The following is a 10319-nucleotide window of genomic DNA, read 5'->3' on the forward strand; positions in this document are numbered from 1 at the left end:
ATATCATGTTGTATCTCATAAATATATGCAATAATTATATATAAATAAAAATTTTAAAAAGAAATACACTAATATAGAAATAATAATAAATAAACAGCAGGGAATAGCTAGAAATAACCTATGTTAAAAAATAGAGTTCTGGATATATAAAATATGTTATATTCACATGCTTAAAAACCATGCAGTAGGAACTGGGAGTGGTGGCACTTGCTTGTAATCCCAGCATTCGGGAGGCTGAGACCGGAGGATTGCGGTTCGCGGACAGCCTCAGCTGCTTAGTGAGGCCCTCTGCAACTCAGTGAGACCCATTTTCAAAATAAAGAATAAAAAACAGGGTAGGAGGTATAGCTTGGAGGTAGAATGGCCCTGGGTTCCATCACCAGACCAACAACAACAACAACAACAACAACAACAACAACAACCACCCATGCAGTAGTTAAAATGAACTAAATCTCTCATGTATCAGCATAGACATCTCAAAAATAATGTGGAATTTAAAAAGAAAGTTCCAGAATGGCACATATAGTATGATGTTTATATAATATTTTAAATATGTACATATAATACACCTAACGTAATGTAACTTTAAATGAATACATCAAGAAATGAATGTTTGAAAATGAGCAAAGGGAGACAAGCATAGACAGCCTCTTTAAGAAGTTTTGCCCAAAGAGGAAGTGATTTCAATAGCTGGAAATGAGGGTATAGTGTCTAGGAGGGTTAGAAATTTTTTAGAGGGAATATTAAGGATTAAACCCAGAGCGTTCTACCTCCAAGCTGCACAGTCAAGCCTATCTTTTGTTTTATAACAGGGTCTCTCTAGGCTGCTGAAGCCTCATTAAGCTGCTGCATCTGGTCTCAGATCTACAATCTTCCTGTTTCAGCCTCCCAAGGGTTGAGGTTACAGGCATGTGATACCACTCCTGGTTTAGGTTTTTGTTTTTGTTTTTGTTTTTGTTTTTTTAGTAGATAACCCTAGACAATACAGGTAGGAATGGCCTGACAGAGACAAAATAATCACTCACAATGATACATTTCTTGAGAAAGTAGAAGATTGGGCTGCAGAGCACAAGAGGGATAGAAGGTAAACCCTTCTAAAAATAACACTAACTGGATGTGTTGGTAGGTGACAGGGTCTCTCTAGGTTGGCCAGAGTCAAGAGGAAAAGACCTCCCTACAAATACAGACCCACCCTTCCTGAGGGTCTTGGAGCACATTACTGCCACTGCTCATGAATTGCTAACCTCCTCTAGAGAGCCCCAGGAATCCACCTGGTGTATGTGAAGTCACCAAAGGTGACTCTACAACTAGTCCAGCACAGTGCCCTCCCCCCAGCTGCAGGCTCCTCTGAGCCTGCGTGGTTTCTTTACCTGCAGCCTGTGCTCACTCACACAGCTTTACCTGTCTCTCTCACAGGGATACCAGTCAGGTGGGATGGAATGTAAGCCCTGCTGCTGTGGGCTGCTTCTGGTCTGTGCTGTGGCTTAATCTATAATCTCATATGGGAAGTTAAACAATTTCTCCAGGCTTGGTTTTTCTACCTCACAGGGTGGTTAACTACGTTTAGGATTTCAGAAGTGCCTCCCTCATGAAAGATGCCTAGGAGAGGTCAGGATTTAAGACCTACCAAAAAAAAAAAAAAAAAAAAAAAAACCAACAACAACAACAACAACAAAAAACAAACAAAACGGGGACCTCCCCCAGGGGCTTTTCCTCCCGACCCCTCCCTCCAAGCACGCCAGGCTTTCAGGGCTAGCTCTTTCTACCACACACCACTCTCCTCCACCATCGTCCTCACTATTTCTTCCTCTCCCTTCAGCTCTGAGTTCCCTGCCAATATATTGCTCCCAAGTGATGGCTCCAACTGGGGACGCTACTGTGCCTATTTCGGCACTCTGGAAGATTCTGTATCCTTTGCCATCTAAGGGAACCCCGGGCAGGCGGAGAGGCAGTGCTGCCAGCGGCGCTGTCCCTGCGAAGTGGGAAGAGGCCACCTCTTTCACACAAACGGGGCGGGGTGCACCTGTCTGGAGAGAGCAGGAGAATCTAGGGTCCAGCATAAAGGAGCCTGCAGCCTGGTGGGTCGACTGCTTGTGAGCACTTGCTAGCATTCAGTGGCATCTCTGGCTCCCGGTCCCTGTCCAGCCCCCCTTCTCCGGCTGCCTCTCGCTCCTCCTGCCTGGTGGGTGCCTGTGCATGTGAGTGTCACTCCGCCCCCTGTGCAGGAGCCAACCCGCGAGCCTGGCGCTGGTCTCGCTGCAAGCTCATAAAGCCGGCTCTCCCTCGGAGCCGCTGGGCTGTGTTCGCCTTCGCCTGGCAGGAAAGAGTGCGCAGCTGGGCAGGAGCCTCCTCCAGCCCCGCGGGTGACACAGATGGCCCTGGATCGCGCCTTCAAGCAAGCTTACAGGCATCTGCTCTCTACTTCCAGAAAAGTTGGGAGAAAGTGAATTTGAGGTGGATCTGGGATATTAGGCGGCTGTCCTGGCCTGTTCTTTTTCCTTTCCAAAACCCTCGCCCTGCACATCCTCTTCCATTCTTCCCATCCAGCACCCGGCCGCTCCTGATTGCTGTGGGATTGGGAATCTCAGATCCATTTTCCCCCTCCCTGTCTGTCTTTCTCCTCCTCCCCCTCCTTTCTATTCCCATCCTCTAAACTATTTCTTTTCACTCTGTTTTCTCTCCACTACAAACTTCTCCGTCACCACCCATCTTATTCAACCTCCCCATTTGCATCCACACCCTCCGTCCATCCTTCCTCCTCTCTTTCCTTCCCAGAAAACCTTGACCATGGATTCTGAGCCTTCTTCAACTGCCATCCCCAGCCTCCAGGGCACCCTCTCTGCCCCTAATGCCACAACACCCTGGCTGGGCCGGGATGAGGAGCTGGCTAAGGTGGAGATTGGCATACTGGCTTCTGTCCTGGTGCTGGCCACAGGGGGCAACCTGGCTGTGCTGCTGACCCTGGGCCAGCGGGGCCGCAAGCGCTCCCGCATGCACCTGTTTGTGCTGCACCTGGCCCTGACTGACCTGGGCGTGGCGCTCTTCCAGGTGTTGCCCCAGCTGCTCTGGGACATCACCTACCGCTTCCAAGGCCCTGACCTCCTCTGCCGGGCCGTGAAGTACCTGCAGGTGCTCAGTATGTTTGCCTCCACCTACATGCTGCTGGCCATGACCCTGGACCGGTACCTGGCCGTCTGTCACCCCCTGCGCAGCCTCCAGCAGCCCAACCAGTCCACCTACCCGCTCATCGCCGCCCCCTGGCTGCTGGCCGCCATCCTCAGCCTCCCCCAAGTCTTTATTTTTTCCTTGCGGGAAGTCATCCAGGGCTCGGGTGTGCTGGACTGCTGGGCCGACTTCCGCTTCCCCTGGGGACTAAGGGCCTACATCACCTGGACAACTATGGCCATCTTTGTCCTGCCTGTGGCCATGCTCACTGCCTGCTACAGCCTCATCTGCCACGAGATCTGTAAGAACCTCAAAGTCAAGACGCAGGCTGGGAGGGCGGAAGGAGGAGGCTGGAGGACTTGGGACAAGCCTTCACCTTCTGCCCCAGCTGCAGCCACTCGGGGGCTGCCATCTCGGGTCAGCAGCATCAGCACCATCTCTCGGGCCAAGATCCGAACCGTGAAGATGACCTTCATCATTGTGCTGGCCTACATCGCTTGCTGGGCACCCTTCTTCAGTGTCCAGATGTGGTCTGTGTGGGATGAGGATGCCCCTGATGAAGGCAAGTATGTGGTCTATGTGGGGGTGGGGAGGTAGGCAAGAGAGTGAAGGGGACAGGAGGGCCAGAGCAGGGCTTGCAATGCTCCCAGAGCCAAGCAGGTGACAAATGAGTGAAGCAATTAAGAAACTTGGTGCTTATTTTGTCTTGGTCCCTTTCCTGTTGCTATAACTAAATACCTAAAATGGAGTGATTTTTAAGGGAAAAGAATTTATTTCTTACTGCTCTAGAGGATAGAAGTCCAACAAGAAAGGGATGCATCTGGTGAGTGCTTTCTTACTGGTGGGGACTCTCTGCAGGTGGTGCAGAGCATTATATGGGGAAAGGACTCATGAGAGAAGGCCAAATTGATGTTTATAATATATTCGCTCTTGTGCTAACAAACCCACTTTCTTGATAACTCATTAATCAATTAATCTATGACTAGATTAATCAATTCATGAGGGCAAAGCCTTCATGATTCAATCACCCCCAAAAATCTCACCTGCAAGTGTCATTGACACATAATTATGTTTCCAACACATGAATTCTGGGGACAAACATCCAAACTATAGAATTGTCCCACGTGAAAAGAAGAACTACAACTCCCGTCCAGCTTACTGATGCTATGCAAGTATATTTTATGTAAAATGTTTCTGGTTTTTAATTTTTGGGCAGAGCATGGTGCTATATACCTGTAATCCATATATGTGGAGGCTGAGACAGGAGAATCACAAGTTCAAAGCGAGCCTCAGCAATTTAGCAAGACTCTCAGCAACTTCGTGACTCCTCCTCCTCCCCCTCCTCCTCCTCCTCCTCCTCCTCCTCCTCCTCCTCCCCCTCCTCCTCCTCCTCCTCCTCCTCCTTCTTCTTTCTTCTTCTTCTTCTTCTTCTTCTTCTTCTTCTTCTTCTTCTTCTTCTTCTTCTTCTTCTTCTTCTTCTTCATTTTTCTTTTTTTTTGTGTGTGTGGTACTGTGAGTGGAACCCAAGGGCTTCTCTACTTCTGGGCTATACTCCCAGACCTATTTTAATATTTTATTTGGAAACAGGGTCTCACTAAGTTGCTGAGAACCTCACTAAGTAGCTGAGGCTGGCTTCAATTCTGTGCAATCCTCCTGTCTCAGCTTCCAAGCACTGGGATTATAAGTGTGTGCCACCACGCCCAGCCTAGTAAGACTATTTCAAAACAAAAAAATTAAAAAGACTGAGGGTGTAGCTTGGAGGTAGAATGCCCCTGGGTTTCATCCCCAGCACCAACAAAACACCACCACCACCATCAACAACAACAAAACCAATATAATTAAATTTTGGTAACCAATTTAAAAATTTTAATATGATGTGATGCTAAGGAAATATAACTATTGTCAGATTTGCTTAGCCAATGTCCAGTGTGCTGGATGGGCCTTAGAATCAGATGAAAGGGATTTTCAAATGATCTGGTCCAGGAGGACAATTTGAAGCCCAGGAACTCTCTCTCTTGGCACCCTTTTCTCCTGCATCTGGACATGGCTTTGAGCTCCCTCTCAACAGCCATTTGCAATTAACTATGACAACACTAAAAATTTAAGCTCAGCCCTGCCATTATGCCAATAGGGAGACAGAGGCTCAGAGAGGAACCACAACTTGCCCCAGGCCACATAACTGGGGAGTGACAATGTGAAGAGTAGAATCAAGGTCTTCTCCTTTTCTTTTTCCTCAACCCCATCCTTTCCCCATAACCCTGGTTATATATAATGGCTCTACAGGGAGAGGGGCCTTCTTCTTACATGACAACAAATAGAATCCTCCGAGAGGACCATGTTCTAGTAGACACACAGGAGACCTTGTGTCTTTTCTGGGATGTGGTAGACAGCAGCCTCCTGAACTTCAGACTCTGGCTGATGGTATACCACTGGAAGTGGGCTTGTTCTCAGAAGGCAGGGAGTCTGTCTGGGCAACATAAGCATTAGAGAGTGGCCTTCAAATCCATCTGTTCCTGCTCCCCTGAGCAGCAGTGGGACATGGGGACATGTGCATGAAGACCTGTCTGGGCAGCCATGAAGAGGAGGGAACAAGCTCTGTGGCGTGTCTCACAGCGCACAGCTCAGTACATACACTGGGAGCTACATGCAGCTGCCTTGAGGAGCCCTGGCAGATTCCCCTGGAAGCATCCTGAGAGTTCATAGCAGACTCCCAATTCCTACCAGCCCTGAGGGAGCTGTCCCCTCTCTTTGAGTTTTTGTTTCTAATCTAATTTTGGTCATCCCACATCACACCTAAGCCAAATGCTTTACTTTTCTGGAAATATGAAATAGAGAAAGGCTGCTCATTAATTTATCACAATGCTAACCCTAGCCATGTAGGAGAAGTGCAAAATAATGTCAAGCTATTAGAGTCCCCTTGTATATCTTTTTCTCTTTTATTTGTGGTACTGGAAATTGAACCCAGTGGTGGTCTATCTCTGAGCCACACCCCCCAGCCCTACTTTATTTTTTATTTTGAAACAGGGTCTTGGAAAGTTGCTGAGGGCCTAGCTAAGTTGCTGAGACTGGCCTTGAACCTAAGATCCTCCAGTCTTAGCCCTCCAAGTCCTGGGATTACAAGCATGTACCACCCTGCCAGGCCCAATTATATACCTTCACCACTCTTTTGACAACAGCCTGGATAAGAGGCTGTTTAAAAATTAACTTGTAAGCAATGAACATATTAAATCCAACCAGCTACCCTGGGTTGCTCTAGACAAAGATAGACTAGAAGGAAGGAGGGATCCTAATGTCATGCCCATTGAGCACTCAGGCTACAAGTGACCTTGTCTATGGTACATTTGAGTAACTCTATGCTCAGCGAGGTAAAGTAACTGGTTCAAAAAGCCACTGCTAGTAGGAGATGAAGCCAGGACTTGAGTCCACGTTTTGATGCCCCAAGCTTTATCTATGACCTGGCTTTCTCTCAACAACCACACTTAGCAAATGCTACCAGTAGTGACGTGATCATTTGCCTCCAAGAAGATGGGTATCTTGCTAATGGGCTAGTGTGGCCTTCCCTGCTTGCCGTGGTACCCATCATCCTCATGAGCTTGTCCCTAACACCTCCCCTTCATCTGTGCAGAGTGATTTAACACTTATCCAGAGCTTCTCTGAGTGAGGAGAACAGGAACAAAGCATTATTGTACAGATACTGTGTTTTCTCAGAAAATTAAAAGCCCTTCGGGCTGAGGTTCATAACTTTACACCTACTTTTCAGTACACCCAGTTATCCCCCACGGTAAGCTGGTCTCCTGGACCCTGCTCCTGCCCCAACTGAGTTCCTCCCTGCACCAGTTTGGTGAATCTGTCCTCAAGGGCTGAGAAGCAGAACCCAGGTTGAGTTGACTCAAGGCACATCCTCAGCTCCTGCCCTGTATCTACCTGGCTCAGATAGGCTAAACCAAACAGACACTTCCTACACCAGTTCACTTGTGGAACAACTTTGTCTCTGGCTTAATCTGAGCACTAAATGAGCATCGATGGGGCAGTCAGGATGCAAACCAGCCCCTCAGCCAAAACCACTTCTCAGGTCTCCTGCAGCTCACAGTAAATGAGGGGACAGGCCAGGACCTGGGTAAAACTAGAGGCTGAGTTAGTTGTTGAGGCTGGCCCTGGTCCACTCACAGGTGCTCCCACCCCACCACCTTCAGTGCCCTAGAGCTGTGGAGGGGGGCTGGGACCATTCAGGTCCTGTGCCTTTAGCTCCCCACCCCAAAGACTTCTGCCTCTTATCAAATGTTCTTACTCTAGGTCTTGCTTTCTCTTGGGCCACAAGTGGCCACATTCTGAGCACAGCCATGGGAGATATGCATGAGAAGCAAGGTAACCTGAAGCTTTGCTGGTGCTCTACGGAGGAGGCACTTGAGCTGTGCCTTTGAGCTTGAAGATTGAGGATTTTATGGGTACTGGTAAGGGATCTCTGCTTTAGAGCTGGAAGATCTGCAGTTCTTATCCACCATGCTCTAAAAATTGGAAAGGTTATTTACGTTTTCTTCCAGCTCGGACATTACTGTCAATGATTCTAGAGTCTCTCCTCCCCCACCAAGAGCACACTAGCTCAGTAAGCTACCTGCGCCATAGCAGGGGCCCTAGTGGACCCAGCAGGAGGCCAGGCCCATCCCAGCAGCCAGCAGCCTCCCTGATGATCTGAGAAGTTTCATTTAGTCCTTCGAAAGCAGATTGTATCTAGAAGGAATCTTCTCAGAGCCTGGCAGCCTCATGTTTTGACTGCCCAAGAGAGAAATTGATTTTTCCCTATAGGAGTGTGCAGTCCCTGAGGACAACCGGAAAAGAAAGAAGAAGGATTGGTCTAGAATGGGCTGCTCAGATGCTCTGTACCTAGAAGCTGCCTTCTCTGCTGCAGAACAGCTAGGCGCCACTGATTGTCCTACCAGGTCCCTGGCACAGGGCTGGGCACAGTCTGTGCTCACACATGTTCACTGACTAGACGACAGAAGGAGCGGGATGGACCCTGAAGGGCACAGCAGGAAAGACTCCAGAAGCAATGTGGAAAGGGAGGTGGAAGGGGCCTGAACTTGGTTAGTTTTCCTATTTTATAGAGGTCGTCTCATCCCAGGTCTATATCCATTAGAGTATTCAAGATCAGATTTTTTTTTTTTTTTTGTAGTGCTAGGGATTGAACTCAGGGGCATTCTACCTCCAAGCTACACTCTCAGCCCAAATTTTTATTTTTTATTTTAAAACATGTCTCACTAAGTTGCAGAGGGTTTCACTTAGTAGCTGAGGCTGGCTAAAAAACCTCCTGTCTCAGCCTCCCAAGTACTGGGATTACAAGCATGTGCCACCATGCTGGGCTCAATGTCAGATTTTTAGAACAAAACTAATTTGTTCTGGGCTGGTCCTATTCCTGAGAATACATACCCTTCTCAATTCTATTTGAAGCAAAATTCAACTCTGACTCTCACTCTGTAGCTAGTTATAAAGCAACAAACAAACAAAATCAGCAAGAAAACACTCTGGACTCTGGAATCCCAATCAAGTCCCAGATGCATTCCTCACTAAATATAGAACCTCAAGTGAATCCCTTTCCCCACAGGGACTCTGTTTCCTCGTCTGTTCGGTGGAGGCCTGGCCTCTCTCCTGGGTCTCTCGGGGCTCTCATTCCAAGGCTTCTTGTGCTTCTCTCTTGGCAGATTCCACCAATGTGGCATTCACCATTTCCATGCTTTTGGGCAACCTTAGCAGCTGTTGCAACCCCTGGATCTACATGGGCTTCAACAGCCACCTGTTGCCGCGCCCCCTGCGTCATCTTGCCTGCTGCGGGGGTGCCCGGCCCCAGATGCGCAGACAGCTGTCCAACAGCAGCCTCTCCAGCCGCCGCACCACGCTGCTGACCCACTCCAGCTTCCCGGGAGCCCTCAGCCTCAGCCTTGGCCTCAGCGTGAAGCCCGGGCCAGCAGAGTCCCTGAAGGACTTAGAGCAGGTGGATGGGGAAGCCACCGTGGAGACCAGCATCTTTTAAAGGAGAATCCCGGGAGCCTGGCACTGTCCCAGGGCTAGCTGGTGGGGGGGCATCTCTGTCCAGCCTGCCACTGAGTGTGAGAGCCGGGAGGTCAGCGTTGGCTTGGGGAAGTCTGGCTTGAGGCTAGGGAAAGAGGCCGGGATGGCTGCACCTAGTGTGAAAACTACCCTGGTTGGCTCTCAACTTCAGATGCCAGGAGTGTGGGAGAATCAAGTGGCCCTGCTATATTCACAGGGTACCAGTGAACTTTGCCCACATGGCGAGAGTGGTGTCTCTGCTCCGGGCTGGCACTGTCTGGGGTCCCCAGGTGTCAGGAACTCAGAGGCTGGTCTCATGCCTTGGCCACCTGTCTCCATTCTAACCTGACTAGCACATCCCAGCTCAATCAGGAGAGAAGAGGAAACACCTCTGAGAAGGACCCTAGTGGGATCCTGGGTATTTATTGTAGAGGGAGGATTGCTTAATTAAGAGATGGTCTAATGAAGATGCAAGACTTGGTATAGCACCTGGGACCTTGTAGGAACTCTGCAAATGTTCCTCTTCCCCTATGGCCCATATGTAGGGGAAGTGTGTGTGTGGCCCACTGTGGGTGAGGGTGGGAAAGAAAGAGGGGAGGAAAGGAGGAGATGGAAATGGCCACAGTAAAGTTAAGAGCAGGAACATGTCTTGGAGGCAGCAGGCCCAGGATGTTTCTCCTCCTCCCCCCAGGGGGTACACACTGCTCTGGAGCTGCACAGAGGAGACATCCTTTGAGAAAGGGTATTTGATTGTGGCTCTGTATTCTTTGAGGTTCTGTAGAGCTCCCACTACAAATAAAATGGAATCCCTGGGCATGGTGGTGCTTTCTTGTAATCCCAGTACTTGGGAAGCTGAGACAAGAGGATCACAGGTTGGCAGACAGCCTCAGCAACTTACTGATATCCTGTTTCAAATAAAAAAAGAGCTGTGGGTGTAGCTCAGAGGTAGAATGCCTCTGGGTTCTATCCCCAGTAACCATCCCCCACCCCAATAAATTAAATGGATGCTAGAATTGAATCAGCAGCCCAGGATTTTAATCTCAGCTCTCCCTTGGGATGTCACCTCCCCTCCCTCTCTGGACCTCAGCTTCCTCACCTGTAGAACAGATGAG

At 49.1% G+C, this 10319-nt stretch overlaps 1 protein-coding gene across 1 annotated transcript; it reads left to right on the plus strand.

Moving 5' to 3' along the window:
• Window positions 1–2787: 2787 nt before the first annotated feature.
• AVPR1B (arginine vasopressin receptor 1B) lies at window positions 2788–9190 on the plus strand (the record flags this gene model as incomplete). The annotated part of the gene is made up of 2 exons (XM_080698444.1): window positions 2788–3727; window positions 8862–9190. The coding sequence occupies 2 exons, from the start codon at window positions 2788–2790 to the stop codon at window positions 9188–9190; spliced, it is 1269 nt and encodes a 422-aa protein (XP_080554570.1).
• Window positions 9191–10319: the final 1129 nt, after the last annotated feature.

The sequence above is a fragment of the Muscardinus avellanarius genome, assembly GCF_963383645.1.
Source record: "Muscardinus avellanarius genome assembly, chromosome: 7".
Lineage (NCBI taxonomy): Eukaryota > Metazoa > Chordata > Mammalia > Rodentia > Gliridae > Muscardinus > Muscardinus avellanarius.